We start from the raw sequence: 21,687 nt of genomic DNA on the forward strand, positions 1-21,687 counted from the left end.
ATTCACTAAAGTAAATCTTAATTGCCTATATTGTTTACATTCTGTCATTGTCAAACTCGCACTATGAGAGCAAATTTTAATTCCTGGAAGTAAATAAATTTTACAATATTACCTATTCCTTACATTCAGTATTCCATTCAAAATGAACCGAACAACAGCACATTTTACTGTTCAATAGCCAGTTAATATGTACGACTGATTTATTGATAGTGGTGGTACTGCGCGTCGTGCAGTCGAGTTTACTCCCAGAAATTTCCGTTTCAACCATAAAATGTTTATTCGTGTTGCTCGCAATATTAGGACATACAGTTGCTATTCCATCACCAAGAAACCGGCAGAGTAATTCGACGAGGAGCTGAATATTTTACTGTACGGTAGAGAAAATCCGAATTCCTCTCTCGGAAATGTTGAAAGGTTTTAAGTTTTTCAAAAAATAAAATTAGAGATGTACTCCGGACTTACAATTGTAAGCCGTATCGCCCTCATCATGTCTAGGGGCTTCGTGACTCTGATTATGACAGTCGTCTAACGTTCTTTGCACAAATTTGGATTTGGAAGGCTAAAGAAAACGATCTTCCATACATCCTTTGGACTGATGAATCCAAGTTCACCTCTAATGGCATACTAAACCGTTTAAATTTTCGAATGTGGGCAGGGTAAAATCCGAGCATTTCGTACTCTTGTCATCATCAGGTCGTTCACAGTATCAACGTGGACTTCTCAGAAACAATTTAATCGGGCCTTATTTCTATGAAAATAATTTAAATGGTGCTCAGTTACTCAATATTTTGAAAAAGTCTTTACCAACACTGTTCGGTGATGTTCCTATGTAGCCAAGACAAAGAATGATTTTCCAGCTTGATGTGCACACAATCCTTTGCAGGTGAGATGTTATTTGAACCATCACTTCCAGGATAGGTGGACAGGACCTCATGGCCCAATCTAGTCTCGAAAAAAAAAGTGTCCACGTCAATGAGAAACAAGCAACCTCAGTTGATAGCGGCAAAGGATAGAAAATGCTTGTTAATCCATCTCTCCTGACTGTACCATCTGAGCATCGGTGGGTGAAGAGGGGTTAAAAAGCGCAAATCTTCGCATCTTTACGCACGGCAGATATTTCAAACATGAAATGGGATTAATAAACAGCAAACCAAATGTCTGTTCTTTATCTCAAAATTTTTGCCACAACTTTGAAATTTTTTTGTCAATTTAAAATCCGATTGCACCACTATTTTCAGCGTAAGAAATCCATTAAAATATTCAGATACATCCTGACCTTACCTATTTATAGGGTCGTATTTCAAATTTTGAAGTTGAACTGGGCCCCGGTACTTATTTTCTTAAAAAAGGTAAAAATTTGAAAAATGGGCTAAAAAATATTAAACCCGTATTTTTTGTTTTTTGATAGCGTTATAGGTTCAAAGAAATTCCGCCAGAAANGAGAGAGAGAGAGAGAGAGAGAGAGAGAGAGAGAGAGAGAGAGAGAGAGAGGATATTGAGGGAGAGGGAAAGAGAAAGAGATAGAGAAAGATGGAGAGAGAGAGGGAAAGAGAAAGAGAAATAAAGAAAGAGAGAGAGAGAGAGGGAGAGAAGAGATTATTTATTATTACGATAAATGTACGAACACATATAGAAAGAAAAAAAAAACACAAAAGATTAACTTTTTTTTGAGGTAGAAGAGATTTTTTGGTATAGTCGGCTATTTAATAGCTGAAAATATCACTTTCAATAATGAATTGTTTTTGCCCTGACAGTTTGCTGTTTTCTTGAGCATATTTTTTCCCCAGTAGGAAAAATAGGAAAATTGGTACTCGCGCGTCGCTCGTTTTTCTTGAAGCAATAATACAAGGAAGACCATTTCTCCTGGAACACTCCGGGTGGTGCACCCATTCGGGGAAAGTCCACCGCCCCACCCTGGGTTCAGCCGAGCCGAATATAAATCTACTGGGTAGGGTTGGACGGTTTCATTCTCGTTCGGACATCCGTTTAACAATGAGGACAGCAACCTTCGTCTTTTTACTGGTAAGGAACCAACTTGGATTAGGGTTGAGGGGGATGCGTGGAAAACTGCTAGACTCTCGGTGATTTGAACCCAGTGTTAAGAAGATATTTCATTGGTCGTATTCATCTAGATTTTGGCTCATTTTTTGGATTAATTAGCAGAAAATAAATTATAACTACAGTTTCAGACAAATATATTGTGAAGGTACGTGAAGTAATAATAAGAATGTTGAAGCATTTGCTATAGTCTGTTGATATACTAGTCCATCTAATGAAGATACCTTTTTTCATTTAGTTATTTCACAGCTGCATACAAATTGCAAAAGCAGAAATTATGTTATTTACAATGATATACTAGAGGGCCCAGGGTTGAAATATAATAAGCCACTATAAAGTGTCTGTTGAATGTGCAAATTTTCTAGCAAAAATTCTTCTATAAAAAAATTCAACTTTTACTGGGGCTAACAGAAAAATTATTTAAAAATAGTGATGTATAAAAGTTTCTTATTTTTGATAAACAAATAGTAAAGCTTAATTTTGTATTAATATATTGTTAATATTTATAATAAATTACAAATTTAGGTGATTTCAGTGGCGTGGCGTGGGTGATTTTAACGCGCCAAGTGATAAGAATCATGTTTTAAGAAACTTTTTTTAATCCGATTTTCAGTTATGTTTTGAACCACTGTTTGAAATAACTGCAAATAAAAAAAAAAATACTCTTTGGGACAGATGAATTCGTTTTGTGATGTCTCGTCAAGTTTTATCTACTGGTCTGGTTCGATGAAGATTTAACCGCCTTCAAGGAGAACAAAATGAAATTAGGCTGACCGAAGTAGAAATATTTGTAACAAACAACGTAGGTAGAAATACTTTACTTGCATACTTTAAAAACTGAACTTTAATTAATGCTTCAAAGAGTTAAATTTGCCTTCCTTCCGATTACACAGATCTAGCAAGCATAAAGAAAATTACTTTTTGGTTCGAATGCTGGATCAAACTCTCTCACAAATACAACTCTCCGTTGGATGGTTTACGACATATTATTACTACTTACTAATACTTACGACGAAAGGTAATCCTTCTTAGCAACGTCCGGCATGCCTGGTCTCTCCGAGCACAAAGTACTTTATATTAATAACTTTTTCTCTATATTATTTTCTCCCTCAGTTTTTATTATTTATTTAAATTTATTTTAGTTTTGATTTTGTTTGTTCAATTACACCTCCACCTAGACTGTTGTAAGTCCAAGCTGTATAGTAGCATTATGGTAAATTAACATTAACTCTATTAGCTAAAGGCAGCTAGCCGGGGATAATTTATGTTTTTATGTTCTCTTTCTCTCTATTCTCATCTAACCGTTTTTATGTATGCCTTAGTTGAGATACATATAATATATTTACGAGGTGAATTTTTTTTTATTAACCCTACATGGAAAGGACGGCCAGTGTATCTTGTGCACAGGGGTTGTGGTAGATTTTTTACCTTTTTGGGAGTGTGTTTTAGGTACCCTGGTTTGTGATTTTCGTATTGTTGTTTCGAATTTTGGTTCATGTCTTCCTTCTTCGCATCATGTTTTGTTTTTTCTTCATTTTTCGTGCAAGCTGTTGCCTTCTTTATAGCCCGGCATGCCTTACCCCGTCCGAGCCCAACATTGCATTAATAACTTTTTATCTTTTATTATTTTTCAACTAAGTTCTTATTATTTAAATTTATTTTTATATTTTAATTTTGGTTTTATTTGTGTGTTAAATTACACCTCCACCTAGATTGTCGGATTAGTCCAGGCTTAATAGTAGTAATAGCATTTCGGTAAATTAAAATAAATAAACACGGAGACAGAGCAAATAGAAAATGGTAAATTTTATTTTTATAAGTTTTTCTAATATGCTTCCAGCACCTAATTCAAATTAAACAAAACAATTACAATTTTATTCTAATAATTTTGTTACTTTTTAAAAAATAATTTTACAGAAGAAGAAAAATCACACCAAATATGTTTACCACAAACATAATTTGAAATTGCTACATGTTTTTGCATGGCTGCATACTTTCGGCTTAAATAATATAAATATTTGATAATTCTTAACACTTAGGCACTATGGTATTAATTTGTTATGATAGAAAACATTTTGCTGCAAACATAAATATTTTACTTCCATACTCATTCTTCTTTTATGTTTTTAATTTTTTATTATTATACAAATTGATTTAAAAACTTAAAAACTATAAAATTTTGATGTTTAAACAGCTTTTACGGACTTTTTTAATTGAAAAAAAAGTTAATATAACTTACTGCTTTTTACTCTTGCACCAAACTATGAATTTATGTAAACAATTAAAACCTATTTTTAAACATAACATGTTAAAACAAAAAAAATCATGTTTAATACAGTACAGTTAAGTAATAAGGAGTAAATTCGAATGAAATGGGTTTATTGTACACATAATTTGAGTTTGCTGTACTTTTTTTTTGGCAGCAACTTTCTACTTAATATAAATATGTGGTAATGCTGTAACACTTAGGCTCATTGGTATTAATTGTTTATGGTTGAAAACGTTTCGTTATTGTAAAAACTTAAATATTTGAATTCATAAAAATGAAAACCGCTTTGCATTTTCTAGTGGAATGCACAATACTAGAGGAGTTACGTCAGTTTAATTTGGGGAATTTTGTTTTATCTCCTAGTTACTCTCCTAAATAATTATTCGGAAATCGTGAGATACGGTCTGGGTGTGATGTAGGTTTCGGAAAAACATTTCCTTTATCGTGCCAACGTTTCGATCTTTATTGAGATCGTCATCAGGGCATGGGATTTACAAACATTGTTTAAATTTAACAAACACATGCAGGATGTGGAAAAAAGTGAATTTATACAACGCAAAAAAATATTGTTTTGCATCGTATAAATTCACTTTTTTCCACATCCTACATGTTTTTGTTAAATCGAAGATCGAAATTTTGGCACGATAAAGAAAATGTTTTTCTGAAACCTCCATCACACCAGACCACATCTCACGATTTCTGATTAATTATTGACTAACGGTCACTAATCACCACACACTTAATTATCAATACTGATACGACACATTACATCTCTGGTTGGCTCTACAAAATCACCTCTCACCTTTGTATTTTTCTGTTTTTGTTATTTATTTACTTCGTTTTTTTATATACCTACTAGCTGTTTTAATTAATTATTTATTTTTTGTTGATTTTTTCTTTGTTACTTTTCTTTACATATTTTTTAAATTGCCATATTGTTTTTTTTATGATACAAGCAACAACCTCCGACAGACAGTATTGTTCCATGCTTGTATATACTTATAAATTTCTTTTTTCTTTTTTTGTAAATAAGATAAGAGTATAAGAGTGTAAGTAAGATAAGTAAACTAAGTAAGATAGCTATATCTGCCTAAAAATCATTCTTTTATTATTTTTTCATTTTACAAAACAAAACTAAAAAATACAAACTTTTGGTGTTTGAACAGCTTAAACAATTATTTTTAATTTGAGAAACATAGTCATTGCAAGTGATTTTTTTTGTAATTTTGGACCAAACTATCAATATATGTAAACAATTAAAACAACTATGGTAAAATATAACTTGTTTAACGAAATAAAAAGGTGCGTATTGAATAAACTTTATGTAATAAAGAATAAGTAAATCCACCCGAAATGTGTTTACCATAAACATAATTTGAGATTTGATGATGGGTTCTGTTCTTTGTGTAGGAAAATTTTTTCTGAACCCGTCACAGGGTGACTTACTGGGTCTGACTCTATCGCGTGCAATTTGAGATTGCTACATCATTTTGTTTGGCAGCATACATTCAACTTGTGTAATGTAATATTTGATAATGCCGAAACACTTACGCGCGATAATTTTTTTATGATTGAAAGCGCGTTGCTATTGCAAACATAAATGAAGATACTTCTTCTTCATTTATGCTTTAAATATTTTATTAGAAATTATTATATTATTAAGAACTTAAAAATATAAACTATTGATGTTTAAACTGTTTATCAGATTTTTTGTGCTTTGAAAAACATAATTTTACGAGTTATTATTATTATTCTTTTGCACCAAATTCCTAATATGAATTAAAACATAAAAAAAATTATTTTGAAACATAATCTTTTTAAAATAATAAATTTCATAATTAATAAAGTATATAATATATAATTTTATGGTTGATAAATGTTTCTTATTTTAAATTTGCAATACCTTTCTTTTTTAACTGTACCAGCCTAATTTTTCTGTTGAATTATAAATTATTTAAAGTAATAGTTGATTTTCTAAATGTTTAAATGAATAATCACTTTTTATAGTATAATATTCAATAACACTAACTTAATTATCAAAGTGAAAGTAAAAAAAAAATGTATTGTACTTTATTTTATTGAAATAATGAAAAGCTAAAACTGATAATTAATTAAAAAATTGAATAATCTTATAACATTTTTATCTCTACAATATTTTAAGTATACAAATTTTTATTTACCTATTTTTAGTGACTATGTCATTAGTTCTGAATATAAATGGTTTTAGAAAATGGTCCCTTACAAGTCCTTTCCAAAAGGTCAGTTGAAATTAAATAATTTAAAAATAATAATGCATCATTGTCACCCTCATTCGTAGGCTTGTCTGTCTGTCGGGTGCTCCTTTCCATTGGGAATATTTTGTATCAAAATGCACAAAAATTTTCATCTAGTGATTATTAACTATTATAGATCAATAGCCCCGTTTCATTCTCCCTGATTCTTTCTATATATTTTTCCTGTGTCACCATCTAATCTTATGAGGAACTTTGGTTAATTATTTTAATTGTAAAAATATTGCCAGGTTACATACTCGTTTTTCTTTGAAAAAAATACACGCATGTTTGAGATGTTTCTTGCAGTCATAATTTTTTGTACTTAACCCATCGTCCATTTGACGATGATCCTAGGCTTGATGAAACCCAATCACTGCTTCTGCCTAGGATGAAAGTGAACGTGAAAACTTCCCAGACTCGATCGTTTTCATCTCGGAAAACACGTCCGATCCTGGATCCTTTGTTGCACCCCATTAGCTTTCTCTTCCGTGATTGTTCTTGGGCATATTCTAGTCAATCTCACCGGGTGGGAACGGTTGAATTGCATTTTATTAGAGCTTACACGAGATCATAGATATATTGGCGGTTGAATAATAATAATTTTAGTCCGCCTATCCCCGCTATTTTAGATTGTCAAGAAAATATATCAAAAAATTGAAACAGTTAAAATAATAAGAAAGAACGACACTGTAATTATGATGTTTTGCTTTTTGGGTGACATAATACATAATGGTTAATAAACTATGTATTAGGTGTTGGTTATTTACCTTTTTACGACAGGGCATTGCACCAATAATATATATTGTGCAATCTCCATCGTTATTTAGTGCTTGTCGTTAAGGCTTTTTTCCAGACCCCTTGTGTGTCCTTATCTTCTTCCAGAAGTAGGACTCTCATCCTTCTCCAGGATTGTTTCTGCCAGGAGTCTATACATATGCCCTAACACGCCGTAGGTTTAGTACCTCTGCCGTTAGTTTCTGCGATGGTCCTGTATTCAGGGTTATATATATTATGCAGGTGGGCGACCAAGACCCGAGGGGTTAAATGCCTGGGTAGGTTCGTACCCCATCCCTAAAAGGTCCGGGACTTGGTCGGCTCACATGTCCTTCATAAACCTCTTGGATTTGTTCACAAACCCCAAGATTTTGGACCATTTTATCTCGGGGAGTGAGGGAATGTCCTCTTCTCAAATCTAGACCTAGCATACCTATCACACTCTGCGAGGTAGTGCCTTGCCATTTCTTCTTTTATTTCGCAAAAACGGCAAAAGGTATCTGGTAGGATACCCATTACGAAGAGGTGTCCTCAGTGGGCAGTGGCTCATCAGAATACTTATCAGCCTCCTAATTCCCTTCCTTGAGATAGAGAATATCCATTTCGATTCTGCTGGTTTGATCGCCTTAACAAACTCTTTCGATTGACTGTGTCCTTGGGTGTAATCAGGATTTATCCTAACTCTATTGTTTGATGGAAGTCAGTTTTTGGCAATTTGGTATGCCGTAAAAGGGTTCAGAGCCGAGAGGTGCTTTGATTGAACTTTCCTTGGTCTATTCGTTGCTCCTCTGATGTACATTCTCTGATACCCAAACAAGCGTTACATTGTCATTCTTCCTGATATATGACAACTCCTTAATGACTTCCCAAAAAGCTCTGGATTTTACTACCGATGATGGTAGGTCTTTAGTGTCTGACTATCCGAGAGATGGCTGCTATTTTGTTCTCCATAACGCCTTTTGGTTCTCCCTAGCACAGTACGTCCTCTTTCTCCAATTAAATTCAATGTACTGTTTAAAAGAATTCAAGTCCTCTGTTTATTTCCTCAGATTCCTGAGATATACTCGGTCTTTGAGCCATTTGCGTAGTAGATATAATCGGCATTAATTGAGTCCCCTTTCTTCCAGTCTGATTTAGATTTGAAATAACTTATCAAATATGAATTTTGGGATCAAAGGGTTGACAAGCATTACCAGAACCTTGACCTGAAGTTTCTTCCAAAGCTTTAATTGTTCCCTTTTAAGCCAAAATGCTATTGGAAGATGTTAATTGTGACTGAAGTTAAAAATTTAACATGTTAATAAATAATTGTTTATTTTGCGGAGTAATTGGGCATAATGACTACAGTTAAAATTTTAATAACCGATAGAGTAATTTGAAGAAATCAACCGCCCACAAGTGATTAGAAAGTTGCAATAAATTGGTATTAACAAGGCTGGAGTACAATTTTGTCATCCCGTGTAAATAATTTCCTGAGCGAGTTTCACTTAGATCCCTGATGCAGAGAAATCAATGAGGCTGAGAAAGTTCTGGGTTTTTGACCTCGGGCGATCGCACCAGTTCGGCGTTCTTCTATCTTTCGCCTTTCCGAGTCTAGTTTTAACAGCACGGAATCAAATTCTGTTCTTTGGAAATTGTTTCGACACCACGCCACGACAAATTAAAGGATTACTCGACAAGGGAAAGCCCGCGGAAATAAAACTCGGTTCGTGCAGGAAGAAAAACCCATTATGACGTGTTTTTTTGTCAGAAAGAGAGAGAGATTGATAAAAATGAAATCCCTGTTTTCTTCCGTCTTGACATGTCGTTAACGCCTTTCCGCCAATGGCACATAACGGGCTGTTATCCTTCAGCTTTTACTCTGAACCGCCAACTTATACAAAGTAGAACCGAGCTTTGTACGTATAGCTGAAAAAAAATCTTATCATCAATGATCCTGAATCTTCTTTCTCCTTTTGGCTGACAGATCGTTTATGGAATCATTAAACTGTTAAAATATTTGAACATTACAAGTAGTCCATAATTCAAAAAGTATCGCTTTAATTTCTGTACAAATTCCATTGATAACATCCTCTCATCTTGAAACACATTGACCCAGCCATTTTTGTTTAATTTATTTTCTATCATCCCGATAACATCGTGTTGAGACACTTTTTCTGGCAATTGTATAGAATAGAGAATCATTTTCTAGTCTTTCAGCATTTTTTTTGCTTTTCTAAGTGGATATATTTATAAATAAATATGAAGATCAAGGTTAAAGTTATAAAGCAGGACACTCTCGCTGTCTGATTAAACATTTAAAAAGTACGCCCGTTAAAGAAATAATTATTTTTTCGTATTAATTTTTATCAATTAATTAATCTTTATGTAAGGTATTGGTTGAAATAAAACAGTCAGTGTCACGAGCGGGATTCGAACCCACGACCTTCGACTAGATTAACATTGGCTTTTTTATTTCAACCAATGCCTCACATAAAGATTAATTAATTGTAATAAATATTTTTTTATAGTATTAATTTTTATATAAAGTGTTAGATCGACCACTTTTTAACTCGCCAATAATATGGATCTTGGTATGGTCTGGATGAAGAAACAAATTCAACTGTTGCTTCCAAGCTGAAGACTCACTGAGTGTGACAGTCCTCGGTAATGTTGGGACTGGGTTGGTCTTGAAAGAAATTTGAAGCCATCGATTAAAATTACGTCAATGTGTAAACATATTTAAGATTGTTTTGCCCTGAGGATGACTTCACAATAGGACTTCACAGCTTGACTGTAACAAATGAATTTGTTTCTTACTCCAAACCATACAAAATTCCTAATTTTTATTGGCTTTGTGTTCACCTTTTAAAACCGCGAAAGAATGATCCTTTAAATATTTATTTTTTGAATCGTTCATTCATTCCAGGCTATTTGGAACTTGATCTCCGAAAGCCTCGTAATAATTTATAATGGTACTTCGTCTTAGGCTTGACCTGATCTGCCTTAATTCCCTTTGATTCTATTGAGAGCTGATCATTGTATAACACCTTCGTAACACTCTTTTATCTTTTGACTATTATTACAAATCAAATTTCCCTTAATCGGTATGATTATTCAAATAGGGGAGGTAGTGGAAACTATATACCTGTAGAGGGTAGTTAGATTTACAAGCTCTAACCCAATTTTCAAAGTTTATTTTAGGCTATATCACTTGCTATTATAAAATACAAGTATTTCCTGCAAAACAGGAGGGCTTAACATCCGAGATGTCAAACCACTTTACAATACTTTCGTCATGAAGATAGAATTTTTTCCAATTTCGTATTACTTTCGCTTTAGAAAATAACGCAGAAATAAATTTTGAAATAGGCCATGTTTCACAAAACAAAGCAAAAATAAATATAAAAAATGATAATTATTAAGGCTACCTATCATCCATGTCATATGAAGACCCAAAGCTCGATCTATTTTTTTATTTGTAGCATCCGTTTTTGGAAGAAGAATCGATTTTTTGGCATGTCGATAATTCTTTGTTTCAGATTTGCTTCTGACAATAGTGCGTTAAAATCTCCATATATATATATATATTTTTTTTTTAAAAGCCCACAATTATTATACACAGCTTGTTGTTTAGTTTTATCTTGTAAATCAAGTCAATTTTTTCACCCATGAGAAGGAAATATCTGAACGGTTTTCGCAAGTTTCACTAACTACCATAAAGCAAACATGATTTAATGATTGACGTCATAAAAAACTGGGATATTTCAAAAATTTTTCAAATATTCTGATAGCTCACCGTGGCGAATGGGCTCGTGTATTGTTGCCTTTGTTTTTTAATTTATATTCTGAAGCGATTGATGATATTCCGGGCCGCATATTAAACTCCCATTAAATCATTGAGAGATATTTGGACGGCTGAGGCTTGGTGTTGCATGATAAACCACCTGGCCAGAACAACAAATTATATGAACCCCGTGAGTAAGGTGAAAATAGTAAATACGTGGAGAAGTTCGAACAAAAAGACTACCGTCATTAGTATGAGCAAATTCTCCTCTTTTGAGGAAGACTTCAACCTGGAACTCAGACCTCGCATGGTGAGATGCTTTGAAATCTTGTTATATGGATGTGAGAGCACTACTTATTAATTTGTTATTGTAGAACACGTCAAAACAAGCATCGGATACAAAAATATCTTAAAGCTGAAGTTGTTTGTCGACTACAATTCGAAAGCAACAGGAAAAGAAACGCTCATAAAAAATGCACGGAAAACGGGACCTGGGTCAGACACCTGGAACCGGCCCGGAGGACCATGCTTTATCGCTTGATGTAGATAAATTGAGCCGGATGCTGGGAATCCGAAACGGGACCCGTTTTCGTAACGTACTTTATGAGCTTTTCCTTTCCTACATCTTGCGGATTCCAGGAGACCGCAACTTCCTCCCCGATTCCGTCGGAGTCGACAGTAGATCGGAATATATTAATCAACCTCAACGTTTTATCCTCGGGTTTCGCAAATTAAATAATGCACACGTAAAGATAAATTAAAAGGAAATATGAAGAGGAGTAAAAACGGAGTGTTGCTCGCGCAAAAGATGGGCTTTTAGAAGATTATACAGAAAGGAATTATTTTTAACTCAAATACAAGATAGCCAGACATAAACGACCTACTAACGCTAGATTTACTAGATGAAAAATGATGCTAGTCGATTATTAATCAATTATGAGAATTACAGGTTGGTAATTCTCATAATAGAAAAAAGAAAAAAAGTGGCTCTCTGTTACTGTATATTTCTTATACCTATTTGAATATCAGATAATTTTTTAGTTTCTGTCTAAAAAATGCAGTTTACTACATAGATAAACGAAATATAGTGAACAACCATAAATTAATGAGAAACGTGAGATGGTGTGAAAAAACACTATTAGATAAGGGTAGATAGACAAATTGGTAGATACGTATTTACATAGATACATACATGAATAAATAGATACAAATAGATGGATAGATAGCTAGGTAGATAGGTGGTAATTAGATCGTTAGATAGTTAGGCAGATGAATAAATACCTACATAGATAAATAAATAGATACATCAATAGATAGCTAGATATATGCATCAATAAATAGGTAGATCGATCGATCGATCGTTTTATATATATATATAGATAGGTAGATGGATAGATAGATACATACATGATCAATAGATAGGTAGATAGATAGATCGATAGATAGATAGGTAGCTGGATAGATAGATTACATAAATAGATAGATAGGTTGATAGATGTAAAGATCCATAGATAAATAGCTGTTAAATAAAAACACACCAAAGAGAGAGAAAGAGAAAGAGAGAGAGAGAGAGAAAGAAAGAGAAAGAGAGAGAGCTTACATAGAAGCAAAGTACAGAAGGCAGGAAACGTAATGTTTTAATATTTGATTCAGGTCTAACAACTGTAGGTATTACCATTATGAAACAGTGCGAAAGTACAACAAATCGCTGACCAAAGACCCCCAGGTGAACCATTGAATGAGGTCTTGTTTTGTTCGAAAACATCACGTAATCGCGACCCGTCGAGGGATTAACAAGAGTCTTCGAGGTCCATCGGCTCTCATACGCAGTCCGGTGAAAGTAAACCAAACCGTGGCTAATTGTTCCCATTTTCATAAATTGCTAATTTCTTAAGGTGCATCGTTTAAACAGATGATTTATCGGATTGTTAGAGAACCAATTTTTAACTTTAAGACTCCGAGATTTCGGGTGAACGACATTACAATCCCATTCAACGATATCTCCTGCTTGACTTTCTCTTTTCTTATTTAATGAACGTAGGCTTTTTTCAATTTTTAAACACACTGGCGCTATTATGAACAGTGGCGGATCCAAGGGGGTGTAAAAGTGGAATCCCCCCCGCCGTGGCCAAGTGTTATATGTTATATGTAATGTCTCAGTTTAGCCTTAATTAAGCAAAGAGGCTTATATTTCAGGTTTATATAAACCTTGATCTCTTACCTCCGATAAACCTTCCCAAAATTAAATCAGCTTCCTATTAACTTGTCACGCTTTGGCTTTTTGTCTCCAGGTTCGATACTTCGATCAATCGATTTGATGTCAAGAAACCTGTATGTTGATGTTTAATTTTAGGTAGATTTCTTTAAAAAATCTAGCACTCTCTAACGGTCATTTTGATCGCAGATACTAATGAAATTTGGCAGGGAGGTGAAGAATCCTATAATGACGGTTGGGATTGTTTTTCAGCCAAATCGACTGTGGATCGCAGAGTAATAGGCGATTAAAATAAAAAATTCAATCAAAATTTTTGCCATTTTTGAATTTTCTCTCGCACAACAGCTCGGTTTGTTTGACTTCACTCCGTCCTTGCTTCGTCCCTCCCTATTGGATTTTGGCATTTTTGGTACCGTTTTTAAGCTGGTTTTTCCTGTAATTTTAAACCCGATTTGGCTCAAATCCAAGCAGTATTTTAATAGTTATAATTTGAAAAAATCCAATTTTTAATCAGGATTTTTTCTCAAATACTGTACTTTCAAACCTAATTTCTTTAGTTTAAAAGCTCAAATTAATACCTTTTTCATAATACAATGTTTCTTAAATTTTTGTTACCAAATTTGCCGAGATTTCTTTTAAATTAACAGAGAAATCACGATAAAAAGCAAAAGTCCTTAAAATTGAGTATATTATTAAGAAAGATGGTGTTGCCATCACCCGGCTTTTTCCGTAAATCTCACATTGTTACCAGAAAGTAATAGTGAAGTAACACAGGAAAATAATTAATTAAATAGCTTAAATAAAATTTCAAATTAGGTAGTTAACTAGTAAACCATTATTTTATTTTCATTATTTTCAGTGGTCTAGGAAAAAATGCCTCGAATTTAATTTAAATTAACGCTAGCTGTTAAAAATAAACAAAAACATTTCACTATTTTTTTCCCTATTTTGTTCCCTAATTTGTTTATGATGTTACGTTTTGTATAAAATAAAAATTTATACCCATTGTTTTCAAATTATTCTATAATTTTTAAAAGGACAAATTTTTAGCACCGCTGTGTTCCGCAAAAGAAACAAGCAAACACTCCTTATTGCCGTGAGGTTTTTTTTGTTCGTTTATGTTTTATGCTAAAAATTTACATTGAAGACCATGATTTTTTCGTGATTAGACATGTCCTTCTGGTGCTTTTCTGGTTTCTACCTGTAATCTTCTTATTCGATATCTTGATGTGATAACCTCTAAGTTGGTGGTAAATTTTTTATATTCTTAATGTTGGTGACTGAAAACATTTACATTGCAGGCTATGAACATCTTGGAAGCTTATAAAAATTATGTCCCTTTTTGAAATTAAACTATTCAAACAATTAAATTGAGTGATTGTTTTTCTTCAGTTTTTCCCTTTGAAGGAGGAGAAAGTATTGCGTTCGGAGAAAAAACAACGCATTGTTTTCTCTCAATTTGTTCAGTTTTTAGGTCCCCTGTGCAAAAAATCGAAATTTTCTACACCCCCCCCCCCTGATGACCAACCTCGATCCACCAGAATTAATTTGATTGATGTTTCTTCCGGACACTTTTCCTTTTTTAATATTAGGATCTTTGAGTGAAGAAAACCGTTTCTTAAACTAAATCATTGAATAATAAAATGTGAAAAACATTATTATGTGTTGATAATCGTGAAAGAGGTCTTTTATTTACAAAATTTCAGCACACGTTTTGACTTTCTGTAAAAAAAAGCTCGTGTGGCTTTCACACGTGCAGCTTTCGGCGTCGTTTAACAAAAGCTACTTTTTTTAATCTTGATCGCCTCGTTCGTGTTATAGGTGCGAGAATAGGACAAAACTTAATTTTTCTGTCAGCGTATTTTCTATTTGACGAGAAGTGTTTGACGTTGTCAGTGTGACTCAGCAAAATTGTTTTCACTTAATTTTGTACATACATGAACGGTATGTTCTGAAAAATCTGACCTTAATCAAATGGAAGTTATAGAAACGACCTACTCGTCATGTAGACAACTAGCACTTCAGATAAGTCGAGCGGGTCAGAGGTGACAGATTATCAGCCAGCCAGATATCCAGGGCCCAATTAGCCTAGGGGCCAGAGACGATAAAGCGCCCTTCTTATCCCTTCTTATCATTGCAGCCAAACATATCAGCCCTTAGACCAATTAAACTAATTAAACTAATACGTTTAATACTTAATACTACGAGGGGACTCACTCTTAATGTTGCGTTCTGTCGTCATAGTGTCGGTTCCACTCTTGTAATCTTTTACAATAAAACTTCCTTTTTAAAAAAGTCTCTTCTGCAGAGCGGTTATTATTTAACTTGGATTAAGGCACAATTTAGTCAATATTCTTTAAATTTCTTTTCACCAGTCAATGAATTACATGTGGCAAACATTATTAAATTGTAAAGCTTAGCTATTTCGTTTTGAATAAAGTTAATTGGTATCAAGTAAAGTCTTAAGTTTAAATTAGCATAACATTATTTTTTTTTTTTGGGCCTTATGGTCTAGCATATTGGCCAAGTCTCTAAACTTCAAGATTGAAATGTATACTTTTGTTATACTATATTACTATATTATTTTGGGATAGAAGTTTAGAGAGAGAGGAAATTATTTTGGGATTGCGGGTAAAAGAGAGTATAACGGATATTGAGGTAGGAAGAGGGATATTATTAGAAATTAGAGTGTTGTAGAGGGACTGTCGGTTGATGGAGGTAGGCTAGTAAAATATGGTTGGAATCAGCTACGAGGGGTCGCAGGAACAGTAAGGAGAGTCTAGGATATTTATTTTATAGAGGGAAGACAATTGTGGTTTAGGCGAAGCCGAATTATAGAGGTGAGAGAATGTCGAGGACTATTGTAAGATCGGAACCAAGGGAAGGTAGGAATGATAGGTTGGATGAATTTATACAATTTTCCTTTTGTGCTGGCGGAGTATTCGTTTTGCCAACGGAGCCTGCAGTAACTGTTTATGTGGGCTCTAAGATCTCTAGGGGAGATAATAGAGCAGGGAATGCCAGCGGAGGCCGCAGATTTGGCCAGCCGGTCCGCTTCATCATTAAATTTGTTGTTGCTGTGGCCTTTAGTACAAATTATGTGCACTACGTTGCCTCTATTGGTTAGTTGAATGGTGGTGTTAAATATATGAGATATTAAAGGGTGGTTGGAATTGTGGATATTGGAAATGGCGGATAGGACACTCTGACTGTCGGAAAAGATAATAAGATTATGGGGATTAATTGATTGGGCATATTTTAGGGATTCTAGCATTGCTAGGGCTTCAGCAGTGAAAATGGAGGCAATGCGGGAAAGTTTGAATTGTTTTGAGAAGGAACTAGCTACCGTTGTCGGATTTGGAACCATCTGAATAAATGGCTAGAGCCTCTTCGCAATAGCCCCTACCAGATGCCTTCTCAATGTATGGAGGGAAGGAGGACCAGTTGGAAATAGAAAGGGGATCGGGAATAGCAAATTTGTTAGGGACCAGTAGTGGAAATTGATTGGTGAGGAACTTCTGGTGGTTGGACGTTGGAGGAACAGAGATAATCAAGTGGGAAAGTTTCAAAAAAAGAGTAGATAGCAAGGGGGATTTCTTGTTCCGCCAGAAATTGCTGGTATTGGAGGCAGTAGCAAGTTGGCGGATGTGGGGTGGTTTTCGATTAGCATACGAGAGGATAAAAAATCTACCAGTGACTAGGAACCTAACATTATTTCATGTGACGGAAGGCAGACGTCAAGTTGGGTCCGTCTAATCAAGCAAAATGAATATTTTATGATTATTTGGAGATCGTGATATGCGGTCTGGTTTGACGTAGGTTTTAGAAAAACATTTTCTTTATTGTTCCAACGTTTCGATCTTTGTTGAGATCATCTTCAGGGACTGGGATTTATAAACATTGTTAAAATTTTATATTTTATTTTTATTAAATTCACCAAACCTCATCTCACTATCTGCAAATAACCATTGGCTAACGGTCACTAAACACCACACATTTGTGTATTTTATACTATTTTCATTAACGCACATTACATGTGTGTTTAAAACAGGTGCATTCAAAAATCGGTATTGAATGCATGCATGTATAGGAATTTTATTTTCTTAATATTTTATTTTTTCCACTATTTTATTTTTCAATAATATTTTAGGGAATCGCGATGAACATTGTCATTAAAAATTTTATATTGAATTGAATAAATTCTGAGCAATCTGGCTCTCTTTCGTCATTTATAACTTGTCAATTAATTAATTAACCCAATCGTATTACTAAAAATACATAAAAACATGTAATTTTTATTATTATATTGTTCGTTCGTTAACACTTTCATTTTCGAGGATGTATTTGCTTTTAAAACTCTAAATAATCATTGTGCTTTTCATTATAAATTTATCATCCAAAAACCATTCTAAAGTGTTAAACATTATGATCGTAACAATGAAGCACAGATGATTATATTAAGACAGGGCTTCGCCAACCTTTTAGCCAGCGGAACCCTTTCACAGAACAAAATCGCTCACAGTTAAGTATTTAAAATTAGATACTTATAGTAGATGTAATAAATTAAATTTTTTGAATATAGCAATAGCCAGTCCATTTCTAATAAGGAGATGGAGAGGGATATCACTATGAAAACGAACATTAGATTGACACTTAACATTATATACAAAATCCGGAATACAAACATCTTAATTGGACAGAATGGAATCAATAGGTATGTAAAACTAGAGTCAATTTCAAGGGTTAATTTATAATGAATAATGAATTAATAGGAAGAGTGAGGTTGTTTTAGTCTGTACAATTTGGATATGTTGGGTTTAATTTTTGATAGCTGGAGACGGATGTAGGGTTCAGCATCTAGATAGCTTCGGTATTTAATTTTGGGGGCTGTATAGATAGAAAATCCGGATTCACATATATTGTGGCAAATTGAAGAAGATCACTTTTTGCTTTTTCAACGTAAGGTTGAAATTTTTTGTTTTCCAGACGTAGTCAAAAATGGGATTAAGAATCGGACTAGTATGTAATTTTCAAGATGGAGTCTGAAGTAATGTCTATCAAATATTCGTATTTACTTGAAGATAGACTAATTGGCTTTGTTGAAAGTGAAAACCGTTTGACCACCCATTCATGGTCTTGCAGCATTGCATCTCGAGCTGTTGTGATGAAGGACATCTTTCAGGTTCGAATTTGTTCACATATTTCATCGATCAAGGTGTCGTTCGCAAGCTCCAGTTTGTTTTCTTTTAAAAAATCATTTAACACAGGAAAACCCCCTACCTCTTCCTTCTCAACGAATTCAACGCAAAACTGGATTTTTATTTTGAAAATGTGAACTTCGTCTTTAACGAGCGATAGTTGTGAAATTTTGTTAAAAAAAAAGGCTGGCATTTGTTTCATAGGTGAAGCATGTCACACAATGACTACTGCTGCAAAATAAAAACTTTCGTTTTTAGTACTCATTGTTATTAGTTTTTTAATTTTATTTATTCATTCTACGATTATTTTTATAGTTATCCCTTTTTCTTGACGTTTGGTTCACAGTTTGGGAATGCCCCGCCCTAAGACACCGATCACATGAAAACCTTTGGGTGAACCTTTTTGTATGGACCTCTCTGCTTATAAAGCTTGCTAATGAACAAGATTAACTGCCCAGAAGTCGATCTGTAAAAGCCCATTATCTTTAATTAGTATAATGTGATCGAATGTATAACATAGTTTTGAATTGGGTCAGACAATGGACCCTAAAGACCCATGGTTTATAAATGTTAAAAATCCTTTGTCAATATAGAAACCACTCCCTTTTTTAAGCTTATGCAATGAGTAGGAAGAACGTATTATTATTACCATGTTATCATTCAGTGCGAAGAATCTTTGTGGAGTTTTGTCAACAAAAGTCAATAACCGTTTCCTTCTTAAAGGAAGAAAATTGTCAATCAAACTGAATTGAGGAAGCAGTAAAAGTTCAAGCCACAAGGCTTCTTAGGGAACACTTAATCCCCACGTCCTAGTATCCTCGACCATAAACCAAGCTTACAGTTGATTGTTTGTCTTTTAGATTGTAAATGAAATTTCCGAAGGTGATGAAACACCTAAGTTAAACCATAAGGTTCAATAACGAGTTTAAAAAAAATTTCGAAGATGTTTTGGGACGAAACTTCTCAGTTTACCATTTATCTTCCCGAAATTATAGTTAACCCTTGAATCCCGTTTGCTCCCCTCATTTGTATACGGTTTTTACTAAGGTTCTGAGCCCTCCTGATGATCACCTCTTTAAAATTATTGATATAGGGATAATTAGAAAGAATATCTTCAGGATCAGGCAATAGGCAGTTCTAGCCAAAAATACTCCTTTCCTATAAAACATCCCTACATTCAAGATATTCTCGTCGACCCCAAAAGCTTCCAAATAAATTACATTTATCGTGAAGAGGCTCTGAGTAGAGCTAAAGTACAGAGTGGTTTTTCTGTCCTACATACCCAGCCTTTTCCAGTGTCTTTTAATTCTACTCTCTTTCCTTATTTTATTTTAGTTTTCATCCTTACTTCGGCTATATAACTTATATTTTTCTAATTTGTTTGCTTTCATTGATAATATATATCTAATTGCAAGCTTTATTTTGCAAATAACTCAACAGACTGCTAGTAGCCATGCTTATTATTCAGTATGTCATTTTTTTTACTCAACCCTAGGTATTATTATACTATATTTGTTTCTGTATAGTCCCATTGATGATCTTCCCTTCTCTCTATTGGGTTTACTATATTAATGTTTTATCAATTGGCTATGATTGCATCTACTGGGTGAAGGTCATCTATGTTTAATCGTTTATTTATAATTTGTTAAAAGTGGGTTTGCTAATGACAAATGCTCTTTGTATAATCACTTCATGCAATTTTTTAGGAAATTTATACGCTGATTATATCATAGTTCGTGCACTAGCACCATAGTCAAGAGGGCTTTGTTATTTTTTAAAGGTACATGGTGATGGATGTTAGTCCATTCATCCATTTGTGTAATTTTTTAAAATGTACAGCTTGATTTTTTTTATAATTGTATACAAAGTAACATAAATATTTAAAGTAAAAAAAAGTTTCTTGACTATCTTGAATTGTTTCATCTTTGTTTAATAATTTATTTGCCTGTTTAAGGTGGTTTGTAGTGGGTGGGCAGCGGATTTGGAGGGAGACAACAAAGCGACGGAGAGCAAATCGAGCCCAGTTGTCGCCGTGAAAGATGACAAAGCAAAGCCTGAAAAAAGAGCACCTCTTGTTATGACCTCAGTCCCCGGAGAACTAAAGTACACGCCGGACGTCACGTACTCGCAGGATCACAAGTACACCCCTATGGTACTCAACCCTTTCAATCCCGCAAGGCAGGAAACAAAGTACCAGGAGTTCAAGTTGCCCTTCTACTACCAGCCGACGCCTGCGCCAAAACCCCAGTACGTTTTCTACAACCCGCCTCCTCCGATGCACAACCCGATGGTTCTGATGTTCGCCGTACCCCATCCATCCGGGCAGTTCCTCATGCTCCTGCCGGCCCATAACTTTCTCCACCCGATGATGTACAAGCCCCAGTTCGGACATTCGCCCGTTCAGTACCAACAGCACTACGCATCGCCGACCGGGCCGGCGTTGGCTCAAGCAGCAGGTTTTGCGGCGCAGCAACAGCTCGCATATTCCGGCCCTTACCAACACAAAGATAAATACGCCTCAACAAAGCAATAAAAGCGAGGAGGAAGATAGAAACTGGCTGTACATAAGAAGTGAATTGTTAAGAAAAATGATCTTATTTTGCTAATTTTTTTAATAGCTTTTATTGTTTAAACCAAATATTTATTTATATGTATATATTTTAATAAAAAATTGTTAGATTTAATTGATTTTTGTTTTAAATCCAATTCTTTCAATTATTTTGGAACGCCAAAGGCTCCCCCCCTAGTAAATCTCTTAGTATCCTCTGTATCTCGAATGCTTCAGTGCTCATTCTTCTCAATATTAGTTTCAACTCCATTCACGACGTTGATACCAAACTACCATTATATCTCTCCATTCAAACAGGCTGGACTTCTTATTTTCAAGGGACGACCCAAGAGTATACTTTCAGGGAGAGAGACCACATCGTCCACCAATCCTCAGACCTGGGTGAACCTTTATTCTCTTGGTTCCTCCCTTTTGCATTTTACGACAAAAATCTCCATAAGGCCATTGGTCCCTCCAGGGCAGGATTCAAATTCATTTCATACTGCCCACTGATTGAGTTCATCCTCTTTGCACAAACAGGTACGACTGTGCCTTTACAAACTCAAAATTTCTTCATTAATATTTA

The 21,687-nt window shown here is 34.3% G+C and overlaps 1 protein-coding gene across 1 annotated transcript; it reads left to right on the forward strand.

Moving 5' to 3' along the window:
- The first annotated feature begins 1,970 nt into the window (after positions 1-1,970).
- LOC106673092 lies at positions 1,971-21,185 on the forward strand. Its single transcript, XM_014405050.1, has 2 exons — positions 1,971-2,022; positions 20,508-21,185. Exons 1-2 carry the CDS (start codon positions 1,993-1,995, stop codon positions 21,084-21,086), a joined length of 609 nt encoding a protein of 202 aa, XP_014260536.1. The 5' UTR covers positions 1,971-1,992; the 3' UTR covers positions 21,087-21,185.
- Positions 21,186-21,687: the final 502 nt, after the last annotated feature.

This window comes from Cimex lectularius, unplaced genomic scaffold, assembly GCF_000648675.2.
Source record: "Cimex lectularius strain Harlan isolate CLEC.00 unplaced genomic scaffold, Clec_2.1 scaffold205, whole genome shotgun sequence".
Lineage (NCBI taxonomy): Eukaryota > Metazoa > Arthropoda > Insecta > Hemiptera > Cimicidae > Cimex > Cimex lectularius.

Coding starts and splice junctions, on each gene's coding strand:
- LOC106673092 (XM_014405050.1), top strand. CDS start 1,993: ATGAGGACAGCAACCTTCGTCTTTTTACTG. Junction 2,023..20,507: donor CAACCTTCGTCTTTTTACTG/GTAAGGAACCAA, acceptor TGCCTGTTTAAG/GTGGTTTGTAGTGGGTGGGC.